Source organism: Ranitomeya variabilis, chromosome 1, assembly GCF_051348905.1.
Source record: "Ranitomeya variabilis isolate aRanVar5 chromosome 1, aRanVar5.hap1, whole genome shotgun sequence".
Lineage (NCBI taxonomy): Eukaryota > Metazoa > Chordata > Amphibia > Anura > Dendrobatidae > Ranitomeya > Ranitomeya variabilis.
The window spans coordinates 854,411,692-854,435,836 of NC_135232.1; the positions used below are offsets into that span (position 1 = coordinate 854,411,692).

Below are 24,145 nucleotides of genomic sequence, written 5' to 3' on the forward strand. Positions count from 1 at the left end.
TTGAGCAAAACCTGTTTCAGTCTGTCAGTGTTTTGAGACTGGGACGGAGGTTCACCTTCCAAGAAGACAGTGACCCAAAGCATGCTGCTAAAGCATCACTCCAGTGGTTTAAGGGGAAAGGTTTAAATGTTTTGGAGTGACCTAGTCAAAGCCCACACTGTAATTAAAATGAGAATCTGTGGTCAGACTTGATGATTGCTGTTCACATAGGAGAACACCTAACTTGAAGGAGCTAGATACTAACTTTAGGGCGGCGAATAGTTATACATACTGAAGTTTTCAGGTATTGTGTCCCATTTGTTGTTTGCTTCACAATAAAAAAAACCTAATTTTAACAGTTGAGGGCATATTCTTTTCATGAACTGATGCAAACCCTTAAAATAACCAGTGAAATTCCAGGTTGTGAGGTAGATAAACAAAAAACATGTCAGGAGGGGGGGAATACTTTCTCAAACCACTGTATATATGAGTAAAATATAGGGGAACAACATAGAAGTGTTATGTCTTTTTTATTATTTTACCTTTGTACACATTTGGAGTAGACAATGAACAGAGACCGAGGAGCTGTCATAATCAAGGATCACTTTACTTAACCTTTTGTTTGTAGTTTCATTGAGTAATAACCTAAGACTGATGTAGTTCATCTGTGGACATCTACCTGATATACAAGGACTTTTAAAGAGATGGGTGCCAGTATCAACCTAATTTACAAATAGTGTGTTTTTGCCATCCCCCTATTTCAATCACAAGGTAAATATTAATAATTTATAGAACCAGTCTGGTTAATCATTTGTAAATGGAGCCAGACAACATATATATTCACAAGATTTTCACGTATTCTCCAGGCTTCTGAGAGGTCCTCCCCAAAGAGCTGCAGCCATGAAGTGGGTCACTCTGATTTGTGTGCTCCTCTGTACGATAGCTACTGAGTCAAGACATTTGCAAAAGAGGGATGTAGGTAAGTGAGGATTGTACTAAGTACTAACCAATATGTAATTATTATCAATGCAAACAAAACTTCACTAAACTATTCTTTGTCCAACACATAGAAAATAGTATGTGCTGCACTGTTACATTACATCCTGAAAAGACCATCCTGAAAATGTACAATTTTACAAGTTTAGTAGTCAATACTATGTATTATATTTTGTTATTATCTTAAGGGTTGATGCAAATTTAACTTCACAGTTACTGTATGTGACTAATGGCTGTTGCCAGAAACGCGTCAGTTCTTAAAATGTCACCAGTACTGGTTCGTTATTTTATGAACTTCTCATAAAGACTAAGATATTTTAGATATTTTAAGTTATTTCTGTTTAGATGTGCCAAATTTCTACTTTTCCACTAATGAGAATTATAATTTGCATGAAATTTATATTTATATTCTTCCCTGTCTTTTCATTTTTTCTAGAGCATCATCCCAGGCTCATTGGTAGCATGTATGTTACTCTCGGCCCAGAAAACTTTAAACACATGTAAGTATTTTTTATCTGTTTTTCCACAGTTTCTATCTTTTTAGCTATTTATAATTTATCCACTTTATTATGGGAACCTAAAATAATCATTGAAGCAGGGTGAATTTGGGCAGCAAAATTAGACATTAAATTATATGGCCTTTATACATCTCATCATTTAATTTGTCTCTACTAAGGGGCTGTTCTGCACAACCCACCAGCAATTAGGATAATTGACTCATTTGCAATCTACTAAAAACTAGGAAATGCTATTAAGTTTCTTTTTTACTATGCCATAGAGCAAAATATTATTTCTGTCCCAGTAGACTGGATAACAATAATATAAGCTCTTTAATTTCCATATAAATGTACACCCTTCTGCAAATATATTTACAATACTAGCAAGAATCGTAAAAATAAAGTAGTATTCAAAGCTGATTCCTTTAATGTGCTGCCATTTTGAGCGTCATTAACTTCATACTATTATTTTGTAGACTGCTTGCTATGACCGCTCAGAACTTCCAGAAATGTTCACTTCAACAACACATGAAACTGGTTCAAGAACTTTCCACCATTGCTGAACATTGTGTAGATGACGAAGATAAAGCAGATTGCAAGAAACCAATGGTATGAATGTTTGCTAGCGATAATTCCACAACATAGCTTTTACTCTGAAACCCCCACATTGAAAGTTATAATCATATAGCATGAAGATCCAAAGTAATCTTCCATATTTTACATATAGATTGGAGTCAGCTTCCATGTCACAAGCCAGCTGGATCTCTACAGAAAAAACAAATCAGTCTAATGTGAAAAGTTTTTTTTTTTAAATTAAAAGGTTGTCCCAAAAGCAACACAATACATTTTAATTAAGAGATCTTGTAATAATAATAAGCTACACAATTGGCTGTTATTTCCCCCCCCTGTGATCTTATAAAGGTGCCCCTGCTATGTATGGTGTAATGAATGTTTCTGACCATGCAGGGACATGTTCTGCACATAATACATCTTTTGACCAGGGAATAAAGAATAAGCCATTATACAGATGACATAGGAATGGCTAGCAGCTGCTGCTTACTGTGAGGTAAAACATTACTCAGCCTGTTTTATCACAGGAGCGAGTGTTTTAGCCACATCTCCAGTCCCCTGAGCTCATCATAAATCAAATCAGTGAGGTAGGAGCTGCAGATCATGCTGAGCTCACTTGTCATGGACTTAGTTTATGTGAGCTCAAAGTGAGGGAGGCACGGCAAGAAACACTCTCTCCTGTGATTAAAACAGGCAGAGTAATGTTTTGCATAGCAAAATAAGAATTCGCTGTGCTCCCATGTTGTCCTGTTTGTATACTCTCTTTTGCTTCCTCCTCTGCCCATGAGCTGTGGTATGATCAGACCATGTCCCTGCATGGTCAGACACAGCCATTACACAGTACACAGTACACAGCAGGGGCACATTTATAGGATTATCTCAGCACAGGAACATTTTTTAACACATCTAATTGTGGAACTTATTATTATTCCAAGATCCATTGACTAAAATCAGGGCCGGAGTCAGCACCCGGCATACCCGGGCAAGTGCCCGGGCCCTAGCGAGATGGGGGGGCATTTTGACAAGAGTGAGCAACTTTTTACTATTGATGCTGCCTATGTAACATCAATAGTAAAAAGATATAATGTTAAAAATAATTTTAAAAAATCGTGCTATTCTCGCCTTCCGGCGGCCCCCGCAGCCTTCCCGATCCTCGCGATGCTCCCGGCAGCTTCCATTCCCAGTGATGCCTTGCGCAATGACCCCAGATGATGTAGGGTCACGCGAGACTGCTACATCATTACAGGTCATTGTCTTGCAAGACATTACTGGGAACAAGAGCATCACTAAGGCATGGGCTGGATCCGGGGGCTGCCAGATGGTTAGTATATAACTATTTTTTATTTTAATTCTTTTTTTAACAGGGATATGGTGCCCACACTGCTTTATACTATGTGGCTGTGTTATATACTAGGTGGCTGTGCTATATACTATGTGGGCTGTGTTATATTCTACGTGGGCTGTGCTATATACTACATGGGCTCAGCTGTGCTATATACTATGTGGGCTCAGCTGTGCTATATACTACGTGGGCTGTGTTATATACTACGTGGCTGTGCTATATGCTACGTGGCTGTGCTATATCCTTCATGGGCTTTACTATATACAATACTATGTGGCTGTGCTATATACTACATGGCTGTGCTATATGCTATGTGGGCTTTGTAATATGCTACTTGGCTGTGCTATATGCTTCGTGGGCTGTGTTATATACTATGTGAGCTGTGTTATGTGCTACATGGCTGTGCTATATGCTAAGTGGGCAGTGTTATATGCTACTTGGGCTGTGTTATATGCTACGTGGGCTGTGTTATATGCTATGTGGGCTGTGCTATATGCTATGTGGCTGTGCTATATTTTACGTGGGCTGTGTTATATGCAATGTGGGCTGTGTTATATACTACGTGGCTTTGCTATATACTACATGGCTGTGTTATATACTACGTGGGCTGTGTTATATACTACGTGGCTGTGCTATATGCTACACATTTTGCACTTTTACAAATGTTCTTTGTTAATACTTTCTAATGTTTGCAGAAACAAAGACAAAAGTGAACGGCACTACCCGAAACTTGTTGATTAAATTAAAGCTGGTGTATTAAGTCATTTTTGTCCAAAAGACAGCCACATTATAGAATTCTGGGCGCAACTCCATGTAAAATCAGATTTGTTCCATAGTGTGAAGAGAAGAAAAAATGGAATGCACTCACCGATCTCAAAAGGCAGCTTTTATTGAATCTTCATAAATAAAACTTCAGGCCCGGGGGAAGAGGAGTGGAGCTCGGGCGAGCAGGAGGAGATGACAGCCGTTTCGCGCAGTGCTTGCACTTCAATGGGTCTGCATGAGTGAGGGCTGGGCGGTGAACAAGATATGTCAGCTAGCAGACACATCCCCCACCCCCGCCCTCCCACTTGCCGAGAAATACACACATTAAAAAGCACTCATTAAAAACAAAAGAGAAAAGCCAAAATTGCACACCATAAATGACATAGGGAGATAACCATAGGAGTTGCTGGCAAAAAACAAAACAAAAAAAAACTTCTTATCTAAACAGCTAACAGAGCCATTACCATTAATAAAATCACCAAAAAGACTTTGTGAATACATCTGAATACATATAAATACAAAACCTCACTATTTGGCAGCAATATTACAGGAAAAATTGCAGAGACATTTTCTTACAAAAAAAAAAAATTTGCAGAGATATTTTTTTTACAAAAAAACAGACATATCCACTCTGTCGTTGAAGCCTAGAGGACCCATTGCGCCAGTGCGCATGATCCATCTGGCTTCATGCCTCAAGAGGAGATAATCCCAGTTGCCCCCCCGCACGGGTGAGTTAACCCTTTCAATACCCGCAAATGTCAACACTGCGGGATTACCATCATGTCTATCCTTAACATGGGAAATCAATCTAGGAACACCTTGCCAGAAAGCACAGATTTTGAATGTTCATGGAATCTGACATATAGGGGACCGATAGTCTTCCCTATATTAAAATACTTACTCGGGCAGAAAATAACATACACCACATGGTCAGTTTTACAAGTTATGAATTCATTAACTAGATGATCTATATCTCCCATATGTAGCGACCGCAATCAATGGAAATGAAAGATAGATTCAGACAGAGGGGTTACCCCGAAAATTTAGTCCAGTCAGCTCTAGACAGAGAGGTAGATAATGAGGAGGTTGGACTAATGCGTGATAAGAGGAAAATGAATAAGGGTAAAAGATTTGCATTCTGTTTTCGTTTTAGTGCTATGGATAATCACATACGCTCATCTATTAGAAGGAATTGGCATTTATTAGAGCGTGATAAAGATATAGTGGATATTGTAGCCAGGGGTCCTTTGATATCTAATAGAGGTAGTATGAGATTGAGAGACAGATTGGTCAGGAACCGAATTGTGAAAAGTAACAGCAATTGGTTGCGTTCTAGTATTCCCAAAGGAAACTTCAAATGCGGACATTGTCCTTTTTGTGATCAACATATTACGGAGCAGTCGCTACATATGGGAGATATAGATCATCTAGTTAATGAATTCATAACTTGTAAAACTGACCATGTGGTGTACCGTATGTTTTCTTATTGTAAGTATTTTAATATAGGGAAAACTATCCGTCCCCTATATGTCAGATTCCGTGAACATTCAAAATCTGTGCTTTCTGGCAAGGGTGTTCCTAGATTGATTTCCCATGTTAAGGATAGACATGATGGTAATCCCGCAGTGTTGACATTTGCGGGTATTGAAAGGGTTAACTCACCCGTGCGAGGGGGCAACTGGGATAATCTCCTCTTGAGGCATGAAGCCAGATGGATCATGCGCACTGGCGCAATGGGTCCTCTAGGCTTCAACGACAGAGTGGATATGTCTGTTTTTTTGTAAAAAAAATGTCTCTGCAATTTTTTTTTATTTTGTAAAAAAATGTCTCTGCAATTTTTCCTGTAATATTGCTGCCAAATAGTGAGGTTTTGTATTTATATGTATTCAGATGTATTCACAAAGTCTTTTTGGTAATTTTATTAATGGTAATGGCTCTGTTAGCTGTTTAGATAAGAAGTTTTTTTTAGGTTTTTTTTTGCCAGCAACTCCTATGATTATCTCCCTATGTCAGTTATGGTGTGCAATTTTGGCTTTTCTCTTTTGTTTTTAATGAGTGCTTTTCAATGTGTGTATTTCTCGGCAAGTGGAAGGGCGGGGGTGGGGGATGTGTCTGCTAGCTGACATATCTTGTTCACCGCCCAGCCCTCACTCATGCAGACCTGTTGAAGCACAAGCACTGCGCGAAACGGCCGTCGTCTCCCCCTGCTCGCCCGAGCTCCACTCCTCTTCCCCCGGCCCTGAAGTTTTATTTATGAAGATTCAATAAAAGCTGCCTTTTGAAATCGGTGAGTGCATTCCATTTTTTCTTCTCTTCACACATTCTAATGTTTACTTTAAAAAGTTTTCCATTAAAAGATTGTCATATTCAATGTATGCAGTTTTTCCTTTGCAGCAAGTTTAGCTAACAATGAAATGCCTACTGGTAACTGAGGTCACAAAAATTGGCATATAAGGGGCTGACTTATATAAAGCCCCTCTGCTCTATGGTATTGTAGAATTTACAATAGCTATCGCTCATGTAAGAAGTGAAATCTGGCATTGTACTATACCTATATTTCTCTGCTGTATCTGCACATCATTAATCGTGGTATGTGTTAAAGGGGGGGGGGCCCACTGAGATTCTTTCGCCCGAGGCCCTCAAAAACCTGGAGCCGGCCCTAACTAAAATGTACTTTACTTTAACAGTAGAACAACCCCTTTAAGCATTCCTCAGAGGTTTTTTTCACATTGTCTTCTTCAAATGACACATCTGATTTATTTTCTTTCATGCTTTTACAGAGTACAATTTTCTATGATAAAGTATGTACAGGATCAGACGAAATGCAAACTTATCCCTGGAAAGCTGATTGCTGTGGAAAGCAAGACCCAGAAAGAGAGAAGTGTTTCCATGACCATAGAGATACCAACATTGAGCCATTTAAGAAACCAGATGCTGCTGCTGCTTGTAAACTGCAGACAGAAGACCCTCATGAAGCTTTCCACTAGTAGGTGTTTGCATTCATTTTTTTAATGAATTTTCTTATTCCTTTTGTCATTTGTGTGTAATGTGTATATGTAGTATACCTATTGGTGCAGTCGTTCATATCACCATATAAATCTATCATAACATGTTTCATACTTGCACATCTGTGCCCAGAAGTGTAATTTGAAGCTAAGGAGCAGTAAGTCAAAATCTGCAAAAAACCTCCCTTAGGCTAGTTTCACATTTACGTTTAAAACGCAAACGCAGGTGGTGAAAAAAATGCATGTAAATGCGTGCAAACGCTGTGTTTTTTAGACGCATGCGTTTTCTCAAAAACGCGGCGTTTTGACGCGTTTACATGCGTTTTTTCCTGCGTTTGCGTTTTTGAAACGCATGCTGAGAAGTGTGTGACAGATGCCAATCATCAAAATCATCTAGAAAACCCACTAAAAATAGAAATAGCTAGGGTTGGGGTTAGGGGTAGGGTTAGGGTTTGGATCCCTTTATCACCTTGATGGGTTAGGGTTGGGGTTAGGGTGAGGGTTTGGTTCCCTTTATCACCTTGATGGGTTAGGGTTGGGGTTAGGGTGAGGGTTTGGTTCCCTTTATCACCTTGATGGGTTAGGGTTAGGGTTTGGATCCCTTTATCACCTTGATGGTGGGGGGTGGCTTATCAGTGTGTATTCTTGTTTTTTTCTATTGAAACGAATGCGTTTAAAATGCAAACAAACGCATGTGCTTAAAAATGCATGCGTTTACATAGACAGCAATACATTTTTTGCGGCAAAAAAACGCCTCTAGAAATTACTACATGTTGCATTTCTGCAACCAAACGCAAGCATAGAAACGACGCATGCGTCGTCAAACGCGGCAAAACGCATACAAAAAAAACGCATGCGTTTTTAATGTTAAATATAGGGAAAAAAATGCATGCTTTTTTTGCGCTAAAACGCAGCGGTAAAGAACGCAAATGTGAAACCAGCCTTAAAACCATATATATGTGGCTTCATATATTGCCAAGAGACTGGATGCAACTAAAGCATCTGCACCCACTATTGCTACCTCTTGGACATCTGCATGAGAAATTATATCTAGCCAGAAAATAAATTAGCTATAAAAAGTTATGAAATGTTACAATATACTTTGTATTTCAGTTCCCCACAGTTTTAAGACCTCTGCTTCCTATCAGTGAACAGAAACAATTCCCCAAACCTGTCCTCATCATGTTCAATATCTGCTGACAGCAAGCAGAGATCCTGAAACTGATTAATAACTAATAGAGAAAGTTGCATAATTTTCAGGAGATGAGGTTGGCGCTTTAGCTAGGATGTAGATGGCTATCCTAACCATATGGTTTGTTTACTTTCAGCTACACTGATACTGTTGCTAAGAGACACCCATCTCTCTACCCCCCGGCAGTTCTGGGGCTTGCTAAACAATACAGCCTTATTATGAATGACTGCTGTGCAGAAGAAGAGAAGGAGAAATGTTTCGATGCCAGGGTATGGTGTGCAACGTTTTACTGTAAAATTGTATTAATTTATAATCACAACCATATCTACCGAAAGGACCTGACCCCTGTATACCCTGTGTGCTCTGTATACATCAGTGTTCTTCTTTCCATGCTCTTTGGATTGTTTACATGGAGATCTCCGAGGAAGGGGAATGTGGACAAAGAAAGCTCTAAGTAACCTAGTCCAGGAGCACTTCCCTGCAGTTCAGGAAATAGACTATCAAAAACCAAGTAGCTTGAGAGGACACAAAATGCCAGAACCCATTTAAATTTCACAAGACTTTGTAATATGTTTCTTATTTTTTTCCTCATTATTTTGTTTTGTAATTTTCCAGTTCATTGACGTTCAAAAAACCACACTTTATTTAGAATATCAACAGAAACATACTTGCCATGTTCTTAAATCATTCCCACCAGAGAGAGTCTACTATGCCAAGTAAGTCACAGACTACTCGATTATTGATTGACTGTTATTGCTATTTATTCATAATTCAAGGGTTTAGCTAGTAGGGGGCTAGTAGGGCACCTAGGGGCTGAGTGCCAGGAAGGGATCAAGTAGGCCGTAGGAAAAAGAGCCACTTTCCCAGTTAGCCACTACCTACCTTTATCATATTCTGTTTCATAATTTGTCATAATGTGATATAGTGTACCTAGAAGAAACAGAAATACTACAGGGGTGACATAAATGTGAACTGTATCTACAACAAACTTTGCATAAGTTGATAGTATATGGAACTTTTTAGAGACCTTAGAAACTTCTTACCTATAAACAGATTAGATGATTAGTGTCTTAACACGAGGGTCATATCACTGGGACTCCCATGGGTTCCCATGTTCCTAGTTCGAGTATCAGTGCACATATGCGTCCTCTGATTCATTTAAATATTTTCAAATAGTCCTTAAATAGAATCGCATGGTGTTTTCACAACATCCTATTAATTCAAATGGGGAACACGAAACTCCCATTCTAATGGTTGGTGGAGGTCTTAGTGGTGGAATCTTCAGCATCCAAACATTTATCATGCATTGTGAAGATAGGTGAAAATCTGCGATCTTGAGAAAACACCTATAACCTGTTAATATTTCCTAATTTGCATTTCTCTTCTTCAGAAAACTTGTTAAATTTGCTAAGAAATTCCCTGGCTCTTCTTTTGATGCTGTACATAAGCTCACGCTTGAATCAGTGCATTTGAGTAAGGACTGCTGTAAGGATGATGTGGTCGAATGTATGACTGAGAAGGTAAGACAAGAAAGACACAAATGCTACAGCAAAGAAAAAAACTTTGAGTTTATGGATAGGTTTCGTAGGATAGTATATTATTATTTTATTATTTCCAATAGTCATGGGGACAACGGGACCTCATAGCAAGAGTCCTATCACAGCACCTAAGCACTAAAAGAAGGTCAAACCCCTCAACCTTGTAAGACATGGAAAGGGATATCTGTTGCTGGACTTACAAAGTTATTTTGCCGCTCCTGTTATTTTGCCGCTCCTGAAGCCTCTTATTCTTCTCACCCACTAATAAAACTAGTAAACTTTGATCAGATCCCGGGCACAGCATTTCAGAACATGTCTTCTTCTAGACCACTGTAAGTGGGTAAAGTGCAGCCATAGGACTAATCCTTTATGTCTCTATCTGGCAGATGGAATACATCCAGCATATCTGTGACAATCAGGAAAAGATATCACCCAACTTGAAAGCTTGTTGTGAAAAGAGTATACTTGAGCGCACACCCTGCATGATTGCCTTGCCCAAGGACGACATCCCAGCAGATCTGCCTAAAGAAATGAAAGAGTTTGTAGAGGCCGACGATGTGTGCAAACATTATGCAGATGAAAAAGATGTCTACTTAGCAAAGTAAATATACTTAGATTCAGATGTAGCATATTTATACAATTCTATACTAATAGCAATCTCTATTTTGGTTAAGCAAATTCAGATTGGGTAATGGTGGAAACTCCACAAAACATAGGAGATTTATTTACTAATGATATATATATATATATATATATATATATATATATATATATATATATATATATATACATATATATACCCTGTACATTACACTCACTGGCCACTTTATTAGGTACACCTGTCCAACTTCTTGTTAACACTTAATTTCTAATCAGCCAATCGCATGGCCGCAACTCAGTGCATTTAGGCATGTAGACATGGTCAAGACAATCTCCTGCAGTTCAAACCGAGCATCAGTATGGGGAAGAAAGGTGATTTGAGTGCCTTTGAACGTGGCATGGTTGTTGGTGCCAGAAGGGCTGGTCTGAGTATTTCAGAAACTGCTGATCTACTGGGATTTTCACGCACAACCATCTCTAGGGTTTACAGAGAATGGTCCGAAAAAGAAAAAAAATCCAGTGAGCGGCAGTTCTGTGGGCGGAAATGCCTTGTTGATGCCAGAGGTCAGAGGAGAATGGGCAGACTGGTTCGAGCTGATAGAAAGGCAACAGTGACTCAAATCGCCACCCGTTACAACCAAGGTAGGCCTAAGAGCATCTCTGAACGCACAGTGCGTCGAACTTTGAGGCAGATGGGCTACAGCAGCAGAAGACCACACCGGGTACCACTCCTTTCAGCTAAGAACAGGAAACTGAGGCTACAATTTGTACAAGCTCATCGAAATTGGACAGTAGAAGATTGGAAAAACGTTGCTTGGTCTGATGAGTCTCGATTTCTGCTGCGACATTCGGATGGTAGGGTCAGAATTTGGCGTAAACAACATGAAAGCATGGATCCATCCTGCCTTGTATGGAGCATCTTTGGGATGTGCAGCCGACAAATCTGCGGCAACTGTGTGATGCCATCATGTCAATATGGACCAAAATCTCTGAGGAATGCTTCCAGCACCTTGTTGAATCTATGCCACGAAGAATTCAGGCAGTTCTGAAGGCAAAAGGGGGTCCAACCCGTTACTAGCATGGTGTACCTAATAAAGTGGCCGGTGAGTGTATATATATGCAAATACAGTGGGTTTGTATTTGACAATGAATACAGTAAAATGTAGGTTACAGATTTATACAGTGGGTACAGAAAGTATTCATACCCCCCTTTAAATTTTTCACTCTCTGTTTCATTGCAGCCATTTGGTAAATTCAAAAAAGTTCATTTTTAAAAAAAATGAATGTACACTCTGCACCCCATCTTGACTGAAAAAAACAGAAATGCTGAATTTTATGCAAATGTAATAAAAAAGAAAAACTGAAATATCACATGGTCATAAGTATTGAGACCCTTTGCTCAGACACTCATATTTAAGTCACATGCTGTCCATTTCCTTGTGATCCTCTTGAGATGGTTCTACTCCTTCATTGGAGTCCAGCTATGTTTAATTAAATTGATAGGACTTGATTTAGAAAGGCACACACCTGTCTATATAAAACCTCACAGCTCACAGTACATGTCAGACCAAATGAGATCATGAGGTCAAAGGAGCAGGGCAAGGAGATCAGAGACAGAATTGTGGCAAGGCACAGATCTGGCCAAGGTTACAACAGAATTTCTGCAGTACTGAAGGTTCCTAAGGCTACTTTCACACTAGCGTTAACTGCATTCCGTCACAATGCGTCGTTTTGCCTAAAAAACGCATCCTGCAAAAGTGTTTGCAGGATGCGTTTTTTCACCATTGATTTACATTAAGCGACGCATTGTGACGGATTGCCACACGTCGCACCCGTCGTGCGACGGATGCGTCGTGCAGTGGCGGACCGTCGGGAGCAAAAAACGCTACATGTAACGTTTTTTGCTCACGACGGTCCGCTTTTTCCGACCGCGCATGCGCGGCCAGAACTCCGCCCCCACCTCCCCGCACCTCACAATGGGGCAGCGGATGCGCTGGAAAAATGCATCCGCTGCCCCCGTTGTGCGGCGGAGACAACGCTAGCGTCGGGAACGTCGGCCCGACGCACAGCGACGGGCCGAGCCCGACGCTAGTGTGAAAGAAGCCTAAGAGCACAGTGGCCTCCATAATCCTTAAATGGAAGAAGTTTGGGACCACCAGTAGTCTTCCTAGACTTGACTGTCCAGCCAAACTGGGCAATCGTGGGAGAAGAGCATTGGTGAGAGAGGTAAAGAAGAACCGCAAGATCACTGTGGTTGAGCTCTAGAGATGCAGTAGGGAGATTGGAGAAAGTTCCATAAAGTCAACTATCAGAGCAGAGCTCCACCAGCTCTGCTGTGATAACCCCAAGGCCATTATCTCAGTAAATTTGAATAATTAACAAAAAAAAACTTGCAAAGGCTTCCTAAGTTTTTAAAAAGGTCCCTTATTTTGCTGACTTCCAGAAGGCAGTCACTGACACACTCCACAAGGAGGTTAAGCCATAAAAGGTCATTGCTAAAGAAGCTGGCTGTTCACAGAGAGCCGTATCCAAGCGTATTAATGGAAAGTTGAGTGGAAGGAAAAAGGGTGGTAGAAAAAGGAGCACAAGCAACTGGCATAACCACAGCCTTGAAAGGATTGTTAAGAAAAGGCCATTCAAATATTTGGGGAAGGTTCACAAGGAGTGGACTGCTGCTGGAGTCATTGCTTGAAGAGCCACCACACACAGACGTATCCAGGACATGGGCTAAAATTGTCACATTCCTTGTGTCAAGCCACTAATGCCAATAGACAATGCCAGAAGCATCTTACCTGGACCAAGGAGAAAAAGAACTGGACTGTTGTTCAGTGGGCCAAGGTGTTGTTTTCAGATGAAATTAAATTTTACATTTCATTTGGAAATCAAGGTCCCAGAGTCTGGAGGAAGAGTGGAGAGGCACACAATCCAAGCTGCTTGAGGTCGAGTGAGGTTTCCACAATCAGTGATGGTTTGGGGAGCCATATCATCTGCTGGTGTAGGTACACTGTGTTTTATCAAGACCAAAGTCAGCGCAGCCGTCTACCAGGAAATTTTAGAGCACTTCATGCTTCCCTCTGCTGACAAGCTTTTTAGAAATGGAAATTTCATTCTCCAGCATGACTTGGCACCTATCCACACTGCCAAAAATACCAATACCTTGCATAAAAACAACAGTATCACTGTGCTTGATTGGCCAGCAAACTAGCCTGACCTTAACCTCATAGAGAATCTATGGGATATTGTCAAAAGGAAGATGAGAGACACCAGACCCAACAATGATGACAAGCTGAAGGCTGTTATCAAAGCAACCTGGGCTACCGTAATACCTCCGTAGTGCCACAGGCTGATCGCCTCCATGCCACGCCGCATTGATGCAGTAATTGATGCAAAAAGAGCCCCGACCAAGTATTGAGTGCATGTACTGAACATATATTTCAGAAGGCCAACATTTCGGATTTTAAAATCATTTTTCAAGCTGGTGTTATGTAGTATTCTAATTTACTGAGATAATGATTTTTTCATTGGCTGTAAGCCATAATCATCAGCATTAACAGAAATACACACTTGAAATAGATCACTCTGTATTCAGTTGTCCTATTTATAAATATATTCCAATAATTTTTTATTTTAAATCTACTTGAAGGAAATTTTACTGTGACATATATGTACATAATGATAATGTAGTTTACAGCATCTAATATTGTTTTAATATTTATGCTCTCTTGTAGGTTCCTTTTTGAATTTGCAAGAAGGCATCCAGAATTATCCGACCTATCCTGTATGAGAGTTGCTAAAGGCTATGAAGCCCTGCTCAAGAAGTGCTGTGCAGAGGAACATCCTGCGGATTGTTACAAGGCTGCGGTAAGATGTCTTTTACCTAGACAATCACCTGTCAAAATAAAAAACAGGTAATAGAAATAATCTACTTTTGGTTTCTTTGCAGCCTCAACTGTTTGAAGCCAGAATCAAAGCAATCCAAGCTCTAGCAAAGCAAAATTGTGACGCTTATGCAAATAATGGACCTGATGTTTATCATGCTGAGTAAGTTTCCATCAGTAATTCTGTGACTAACTTAACTATTGTTGGGGTCAGACAAAAAAGATACAAAAAATTGTTCTGTTAATAGAATACATAGTGATTATAGGTATTATTTTGACCTGGTTGATATTTAGATATGCACTTGTATTCTGTGGAATATATTAATAATTCTATATGCTGAATGTTTAATTACTGTGATTAAAGCCCAAGAGTCTACTGCATGGAGCATTAAACTAAGTTTATTGATTTGACCTTAGAGTCAATCAAAGTGATTGTAAGTGATTGCTGTATGATTGTACAAACACTGTCTAAAAACATGAATCCTAGTTTTAAGTAATTTGATAAGAAAATTTCCTAATGTAGGAGATATTTTTTTGCTTGTCAGAGTGCTAGGACGCTACGTACCAAAAATGCCACAGATGTCAGATGAAACTCTAATTGGAGTCACAGGTAAAATGACGAAATTTGCTGGCAAGTGTTGTGCACTTCCTGAGAACCAAAGACTGACTTGTGCAGATGACAAGGTATGTTGCTTTCATGTGTTCGGTCCAAAAGTCCTAGGTGCGGTCCTAGGTACTGATTCTTTTAATTTCATGGATCAGGTCACATTAGAAAATAATAATTCAAAAAAAGCTTTTAAACCTTACCAATGGAATTGGCGTAGATATAGTGAAGGGTCCATGAAAATCATTGCACAAAATTTTCACAATCTTATAGAAATAATCCAGAATGTCCCCTCAACATTCGTGCACACTGGGTACATATATTCAGTGCAGGATAACAATGATCCCGAAAATTGATTCTCAAATAAAGAAATAAATCTTTAATTGAAACTTGGATATGTATATTTCCTGCCAAAGAGCTCCATAGGTGTCTACCAACATACAAATCGTACAGAAAAATATGTCAGGTTCATTCAGACTCCAAAATTATGCTTCTAGCAGTTAATCAGTTTATACCGACAGTGCCCAACAGCCACTTATGGATGCCATACAGCTAAGTGCAGCCTTCATATGCAGAACTCTGCTGGCTATATAGAAGAAATGGCCCATTTTGACGAAACAATAATCAGGGAATGAGTGTTCATAAGAGCACTTGTTCCTTAGTCTAGGATCATCCAAATATTCCACCAAACTCCTGATTAACTAGAAAAATATTTGTTCATCGTGTGCAATGATTTTTAAACAGGCTTAAAATATGTATTGGCATCACATTCACCCTGCCAATAACAAGTAGCTTCATGGGGACAGAATGATAGCTTTCATGATCTTTCTGTGCATATAGAATATTTGTTGGCCTATGTTGAGAGCCGATTGACTAATATATAGTCGATTGGCAATTATTTAATGACTGCAGTTGGCACTTCTAAAGGGACCATAAGAGTCCTTCCTAGGGCCAATTACATAAATTCTTCCAAGAAAAAAACCAAGCACAAGGTGCACTACTCAATTATAAATATTATAGACAATGGGGTGCAATATCAGTGGAGAAACTGTAACATGCAAAAAGAGAAAAAAAGAACCACTGTAGGATATGCACACCACCACTGTTATGTTAAAAGGGAAAAACATTATTAACAATTGAAGGTTAAAACAAAATTAAAACCATGTGGGTCCCCCCCCCCATGCAATTAACATACCACATTGGTAACAATTCATGGCCCCTAAAAATACATGCCCTTAATGCATCAAACATGACAATAAATACAGCAGCATGATCAAATAGAAAATAACGATCAAAATCCCAGTATGTGGTAAACACAATACTTATCCCTTTAAATATATGTATCACAATGTTATAGAGTAGACCAGGCAACACACTCAATTAAATAAATAACACCAAGCAATTGCCTATCACAGCAATACCTATACTGCTGGGTGACAGACAAGCCCTAGGGTGTAAGCTAAATAAATAGATGAAGGTGCCGAAATCGCACCTCACTGAACCTGCAACATGGGCCCTGCATGAGAAAAACATGAGGACCATCTGGAACCCGTCCGAGACAGGAAGCAAGGGAGAAGAGGAGCAAGGGGGGAGGAGGAGACCAGTACCTCACTCATATCGCCGTCAACAGAACGGCTTCATCAGGGGAAGTAGCACTAGCAGTTAATGCACGTATTAAATACCTTAAATCATTAGTGGTCAGTGTGTGCCAGTAAGTGTCAGGCAGGAATCGGAAGTTACGTGGTACCAATGTGGTATGTTAATTGCATGGGGGGGACCCAAATGGTTTTAATTATGTTTTAACCTTCAATTGTTAATAAAGTTTTTCCCTTTTAACCCCTTAGTGACGGAGCCAAATTTTTTAAATCTGACCAGTGTCACTTTATGTGGTAATAACTCTGCAACGCTTCAACAAATCCCAGTGATTTTGAGACTGTTTTTTCGTGACACATTATACTTTATGATAATGGTAAATTTAGATCAATAGGTTTTGTGCTTATTTATAAAAAATCACAAAAATTTGAGAAAAATGTTAAAAAATTAGCAATTTTCTAAATTTGAATGATTTTCCCTTTAATCCTGATGGTCATACCACAGCAAAACATTAATAAATAACATTTCCCTCATGTTGGCTTTACATCAGCACCATTTTTAAAATGTTATTTTATTTTGTTAGCATTTTAGGAGGTTTAAAAATGTAGCAGCAATTTTTCATTTTTTCAGGGAAATTTACAAAATTTATTTTTTTAGGGACTTATCCATGTTTGATGTGACTTTAGGGGTCTCATATATTGGGAAACCCCCAAACGTGATACCATTTTAAAAACAGCACCCCTAGACATATTGAAAACTGCTGTCAGATAGTTTATTAACCCTTCTGGTGCTTTACAGGAATTAATGCAAAGTGGTATGACAGAAATGAAAATGTGTATTTTTACCACCTAAATGCCTCTAACTTGTGAACAGATTACTAGAGCTGTTAGACTGTAAGGCCGCTATTTGGTCGTGAATTGCCATCGCAAACATCAGGACCACCAAATAATGATCTGAGGGCACCAGTTTGGATAAAGAGGAAGCCCCCAGACTCTGTTAACCAATTATAATGATGTAGTCACTATTGACAGCAGCATCTAAGGGGTTTAACAGATATGGACGGTGCAAACAATGATCGTGGCTGATGCAGCAAGTTGTCAGCAATAGTGCACAACCGACAGCTGCTGGATTGTCACCTGTATGGGGATGCTATTCTCTTATATCTCAGGTCAGTTAAAAGACGTATTGGCTGTCACTAAGGGGGTAACATAACATTGGTGGTGTGCATATCCTACAGTGGTTCTTTTTTTCTATTTTTATAAATTAAATAAATTCTTGTCTCACGCACAACCCAAAAACTTCTCAGAATGCTTTGGCCCCAATTCTTTAAGACAGGTGTTTTGTATGCCAGTATCAGTGACGGAAACATTGGAGTAAAATGTGTCGCATTCATACCAGGTGTGCTCCTTTTATTGACTTTGGCGCATCTTCAGCTGCCCGGCACTAGCTTTAGAAACCTATACAAGCCAGGCCCGACATACATTTCTTATGTAATTTATGCCACTTTTGTTTAAATTATGATGAGTTTGTTGTTCGTGCTTGACCCTGCCCCCAGTTTCTGCCCACTTTTCAAAAAATAGTTGGAATAGGCAAAAAAAAATTGGAGAAATCAAACAGTAACTTTGATTTGTACGAAAATCTGAGTAACATTCAAGCAGTTTTACGACAGAGTAACGGCCCTTTTGAATACAGTGCACATAATCCACCTTATAAATTAGAAACATTTAGATACTAGAAAACCCTGTTAAAAAGATGCCAAAAAATGCCCAACAATGATCAGAAACGCTGTGTTTGAAGGCACCCTAAGGCTATGTGCACACGTTGCGGATTAGGCTTAGGAATTTCTGGTGCGGATTCTGCATCTCTTGGCAGAAAATGTAGGTGCGAATTTGACGTGTTTTTTGTGCGGATTTTGTGCGGTTTTGCTGCGGATATTGTGCGGATTTTTTTGCGGATTTACTGCGTTTTTTACCCCAGCGAATTTCTGTAATGGAATGGGTACAACAACGCTGCAGATCCGCAAAAAAGAAGTGACATGTTACTTCTTTTAATCCGCAGCATTTCTACACGGAATTTTCTGCACCATTAGCACAGCATTTTTCTTACCATTGATTTACCGTATATACTCGAGTATAAGCCGACCCGAGTATAAGCCGACCCCCCTAATTTTGCCACAAAAAACTGGGAAAACTTATTGACTCGAGTATAAGCCTAGGGTGGAAAATGCAGCAGCTACCGGTGAATTTCAAAAATAAAAATAGATGCTCCATACTGTTCATTATGGCCCCATAGCTGTGCCATATAGTGCTCTGCACCATTCATAATTGCCCCATAGCTGTGCCATATAGTGCTCTGCACCGTTCATAATTGCCCCATAGCTGTGCCGTATAGTGCTCTGCACCATTATTGTCCCATAGCTGTGCCATATAGTGCTCTGCACCATTATTGCCCCATAGCTGTGCCATATAGTGCTCTGCACCGTTCATAATTGCCCCATAGCTGTGCCATATAGTGCTCTGCACCGTTCATAATTGCCCCATAGCTGTGCCATATAGTACTCTGCACCATTATTGTCCCATAGCTGTGCCATATAGTGCTCTGCACCATTCATTATTGCCCCATAGCTGTGCCATATAGTGCTCTGCAACATTATTGCCCCATAGCTGTGCCATATAGTGCTCTGCACTGTTCATAATTGCCCCATAGCTGTGCCATATAGTGCTCTGCACAATTATTGTCCCATAGCTGTGCCATATAGTGCTCTGCACCATTTATTGCCCCATAGCTGTGCCATATAGTGCTCTGCACCATTATTGCCCCATAGCTGTGCCATATAGTGCTCTGCACCATTATTGCCCCATAGCTGTGCCATATAGTGCTCTGCACCATTATTGCCCCATAGCTGTGCCATATAGTGCTCTGCACCGTTCATTATTGCCCCATAGTTGTGCCATATAGTGCTCTGCACCGTTCATTATTGCCCCATAGCTGTGCCATATAGTGCTCTGCACCGTTCATTATTGCCCCATAGCTGTGCCATATAGTGCTCTGCACCGTTCATTATGGCCCCATAGCTGTGCCATACAGTGCTCTGCACCATTATTGCCCCATAGCTGTGCCATATAGTGCTCTGCACCATCCATTATTGCCCCATAGCTGTGCCATACAGTGCTCTGCACCATTATTGCCCCATAGCTGTGCCATACAGTGCTCTGCACCATTATTGCCCCATAGCTGTGCCATATAGTGCTCTGCACCATTCATAATTGCCCCATAGCTGTGCCATATAGTGCTCTGCACCATTATTGCCCCATAGCTGTACCATATAGTGCTCTGCACCATTATTGCCCCATAGCTGTGCCATATAGTGCTCTGCACCGTTGCCCCATAGCTGTGCCATATAGTGCTCTGCACCGTCCATTATTGCCCCATAGCTGTGCTGCTGCTGCAATAAAAATAATAAAACACATACTCACCTGTCTTGCTTGCAGCTCCTCAGCGTCCCGTCCCGGCGTCTGTCCGCACTGACTGATCAGGCAGAGGGCGGCGCGCACACTATATGCGTCATCGCGCCCTCTGACCTGCACAGTCAGTGAGGAGAGACGCCAGGAAGATGGCGCGGCGCCCGGCGTGTGGAACGAGGACAGGTGAACATGTAATACTTACCTGCTCCCGGCGTCCCGCTCCTTCCCCCGGACAGCTGGTCTTCGGTGCCGCAGCCTCTTCCTCTGTCAGCGGTCACCGGCACCGCTGATTAGAGAAATGAATTATGCGGCTCCGCCCCTATGGGAGGTGGAGCAGCCTATTAATTTCTCTAATGAGCGGTCCCACGTGACCGCTGAACAGGGGAAGAGCTGCTGCACCCGGAGACCGTGGGACGGGCAGGGGGAGCGTCAGGATCGCTGGGACTAGGTAAGTATGCCTCGGGCGCCCTCTCCCCCTCACCCGCCGACCGTGACTCGAGTATAAGCCGAGGGGGCACTTTCAGCCCAAAAATTTGGGCTGAAAATCTCGGCTTATACTCGAGTATATACGGTACATTGTACTGTATTTCACTTGCGGATCTGCAGCGTTTCTGCACCGTTAAAAACACTGCTGATTCGCAGGAAATCTGCAACGTGGGCACATACCCTCAGGCTAATTACAAGTTGGCATTGCTAAATAACAATTGATACTGAATACAGAAGGCACAATTTATTAGATTTTTGGTTATAATCTACACTGATAACAGTTTTTCATCAATTAAAATATACTTATTTTTGCATTTCCAGCTGGATATATTACTAGGAGAAATGTGTGAAAGAGAATCACAAACATTCATAAACGACCAAGTTCATCATTGTTGCATTGACTCTTATTCGGACAGAAGACCATGTTTTACAAACCTTGGTCCTGACCCATCTTACAAAGCACCAGAGATTGATGTAGCTCACTACAAAGGTGGTGCTGATATCTGTGAGGGGACAGAAGAGGAGCAGAAACGCAAGAGGCTTGGGTAAGTTCATTAATTACATCTGGAGCCAATGTTATTATTGCTTATGTTCCCAACTTACTCTTTGATAAAAACCTATCTAGATAAGTAACATCCAATTCTTGGGTGATGCTACATTTCATAAATTCTATTATAATAGAAAAAGATCTCGAATTGTAGATGAGTCGGGGTGCCAAATATCCTAGCCCTTTTTTTAGGCTTGGGCGATGCTGAATATGTAATGTACAGATATTCTTTTAGTTTGTTCTGGTTGCCTTTATTGTTCTATCCTTTTCTAAATAAATTGCAGATTGTTGACTCGTGTCCTGAAAGACAAGCCTGATACCCCACGAGAGAACATAAATCAGATTATTGGAAAATTCAATGAAATAAGAGTGAAATGCTGTGAAGCAGAAGATCACCAAGCCTGCTTTGACAGTGAAGTAAGTTTCTTGTATTATTGTTCACTGTGACTGCAGCTATTTTACATCTAGCGTGAATTAATCTGCATTTACACTCAAAGATTATAGTGAATGAGAGTTTTTAATAATTAGTTATAATTTTTCAGTGTGTGTAGGCTCCTGCTCCCTTGAAGAAAAGGCATTCATTGGGTGAAGTGATCTTTTGTATAAGATCACTGTTCTCGTCAATGCATTGTCCACTTATAAGAAACATGGAAACTTATTTCAGTGCACATCGTTTACCACGGTCTGCCTGTGTAAACAGGCTAATAAACAACCAACGATTGGAAAAGCTTTACCGATCAGCGGTCATTCAGTGCTGCCGGTCAGTCCATGTGAACAGACCTATTAAATAGGTTGCTTTACTTTACTATAATTGAGACTATTTTAGATCTAAGGTGAGTTAAGGTGAGTTAAGGTCTGTTTACAGAGAAAGATCGCGGATGAGTAAATTTTTACCGATCGGCGTTGGTTTGGCTAGATACCGTATACTAGATTGCTTAGTGCACATAGGCTACACAGGACTACGCAACACCGAAAATGGAAAAGATCATTTCACCCGAAGAATGAGAACTTTTAATTTGGTGATCACCAGACTGTGTACACGGCAAGATAATCGCTTTTTGAAGAACACTCGCTCACAATTATCTTGCAGTGTAAGTGAAAACTATCGTGGACTTAAATCATGACATATTTTGTATTTAAACCCATTAATAAGTTTCTGTTTCTAGATATAAGACTTTTAAACTTAAAGGGTAACTAAAGTGTAATCTGCAGTTTCCTCCTATATATTTGACATAATTTTTTGATTCACTGCTTTGAACTCAGCTCGCCTCAATACACTTTGGCCTACTGGCTGTCTGAGAATCTGCAATAACTTTTCTGCTGATCAGAGGAGATGTTGAGCAAATGTAATGTCATTCTCTTCCTCTGTAAAACAGAAAAGATACAGTATAAGGGCAGCGGGATAGACATCATTATAAATACCAAAGGATAAGAGGGTCTACTGTGTATGTCGCCTGCGGGAAGGGACACTGTACAAGACTAGGAATTAGAGAGTGCAAAAAATAGAGAGAATGTGAATCACGTGGTATGTGACTGCTCACACTAGCAATGGAGAATAGAAACTTGAGGGCTCAAACGAAACTACTTGACTGCTTGATACATATTTGCAAAAAAACAAAAAGCACAGACAAGAAACTGTAATCTCGCTGCATAGTATGTCTCAGGTCATATAATTTATTAGGCTTTCTTATATAGCTCCATCACATTCCACAGCGCTTTACAGACATTGTCACTGTCCCCAAAGGGGACAACCAACGGAAAACCTGAAGAAAACCCATGCAAACACAGGGAGAACTGTTGTGAATTCTGCTCTTGGACTCCCTCCGGTGGTTGTTGGTGGTAGTGCAGTTGTCTCTGGGTTGTAATCCAGGGCAGGTGTTTCTGCTGATTGCAGCTCTACTAGGTATTTAGGTGTGCAGGATCCATGAGTCCCTGCCAGTTGTCCATTGTTCTTGGAGGGATTGCATCTCTGTCTGGCTCCTCATGCCCTGCTGTCAATTCAGCTAAGATAAGTGTCTGGTTTTTTGTCTCTGTAGCACATATTCTGTGTGCTTTACATTTCAGTGCAATTTATTGTGTTTTTGTCCAGCTTAGACTTTGTTTGGATTTTTCAGTCATGCTGGAATCTCTGGAGATGCAGATATACATTCTATGTCTTTAGTTAGATGTAGACTATTTTGTATTATCTGCTGTGGATATTTTTAGGGTTTTAATACTGACCGCTTAGAATTCTGTCCTATCCTTTTCTATTTAGCTAAAAGTGCCTCTTTTGCTAAATCCTGCTTTCTGCCTGCGTGTGTCGTTCCTCTTATCCTCACAGTCAATATTTGTGGGGGGCTGCCTATCCTTTGGGGTTCTGCTCTGAGGCAAGATAGAATTGCCATTTCCATCTATAAGGGTATTTAGTCCTCCGGCTGTGTCGAGGTGTCTAGGACGTGTTAGGTACACCCCACGGCTATTTCTAGTTGCGGTGTCAGTTTAGGGTTGCGGTCAGTACAGGTACCACCTACTCCAGAGAGCGTCTCATGCGGCTCCAGGGTCACCGGATCATAACAGTACAACTGGCCAACAATGAGTTAAATGCATCTCAGAAGAAGGGAAGAAAGGTGTTGAGTAGTGTTGAGCGATACCGTCCGATACTTGAAAGTATTGGTATCGGAAAGTATCGGCCGATACCGGCAAAGTATCGGATCCAATCCGATACCGATACCCGATACCAATACAAGTCAATGGGACTCAAGTATCGGACGGTATCCCTCATGGTTCCCAGGGTCTGAAGGAGAGGAAACTCTCCTTCAGGCCCTGGGAACCATATTAATGTGTAAAAGAAATAATTAAAATAAAAAATATTGCTATACTCACCTCACCGAGGGAACCGGCAGCGTTGTTTGCTTAAAATTCGCACGTGTACTTCCTTACGTGAAGTCCCGGCTTGTGATTGGTCACGTGCCGCCCATGTGGCCGCGACGCGACCAATCACAGCAAGCCGTGACGTAATTTTAGGTCCTTCAGGATTTTAAAATTACGTTCTGGCTTGTGATTGGTCGCGTCGCGGTCACATGGGCGACGCGACCAATCACAAGCCGTGA

The 24,145-nt window shown here is 40.6% G+C and overlaps 1 protein-coding gene across 1 annotated transcript in view; it reads left to right on the top strand.

The window, feature by feature from the left end:
• The first annotated feature begins 826 nt into the window (after positions 1–826).
• The window catches only part of LOC143787851 (albumin-like), a 30,037-nt gene continuing 6,718 nt past the window's right edge, over positions 827–24,145 (top strand). Inside the window, exons 1-13 of the mRNA XM_077276961.1 lie at positions 827–958; positions 1,412–1,475; positions 1,949–2,081; positions 6,930–7,135; positions 8,483–8,615; positions 8,962–9,062; positions 9,737–9,866; positions 10,271–10,485; positions 14,213–14,345; positions 14,428–14,525; positions 14,908–15,046; positions 20,831–21,054; positions 21,341–21,473. Of these exons, the coding sequence (XP_077133076.1) occupies positions 880–958; positions 1,412–1,475; positions 1,949–2,081; positions 6,930–7,135; positions 8,483–8,615; positions 8,962–9,062; positions 9,737–9,866; positions 10,271–10,485; positions 14,213–14,345; positions 14,428–14,525; positions 14,908–15,046; positions 20,831–21,054; positions 21,341–21,473 (1,788 nt within the window). The 5' untranslated portion in view covers positions 827–879. The remainder of the gene's footprint in view (positions 959–1,411; positions 1,476–1,948; positions 2,082–6,929; positions 7,136–8,482; positions 8,616–8,961; positions 9,063–9,736; positions 9,867–10,270; positions 10,486–14,212; positions 14,346–14,427; positions 14,526–14,907; positions 15,047–20,830; positions 21,055–21,340; positions 21,474–24,145) is intronic.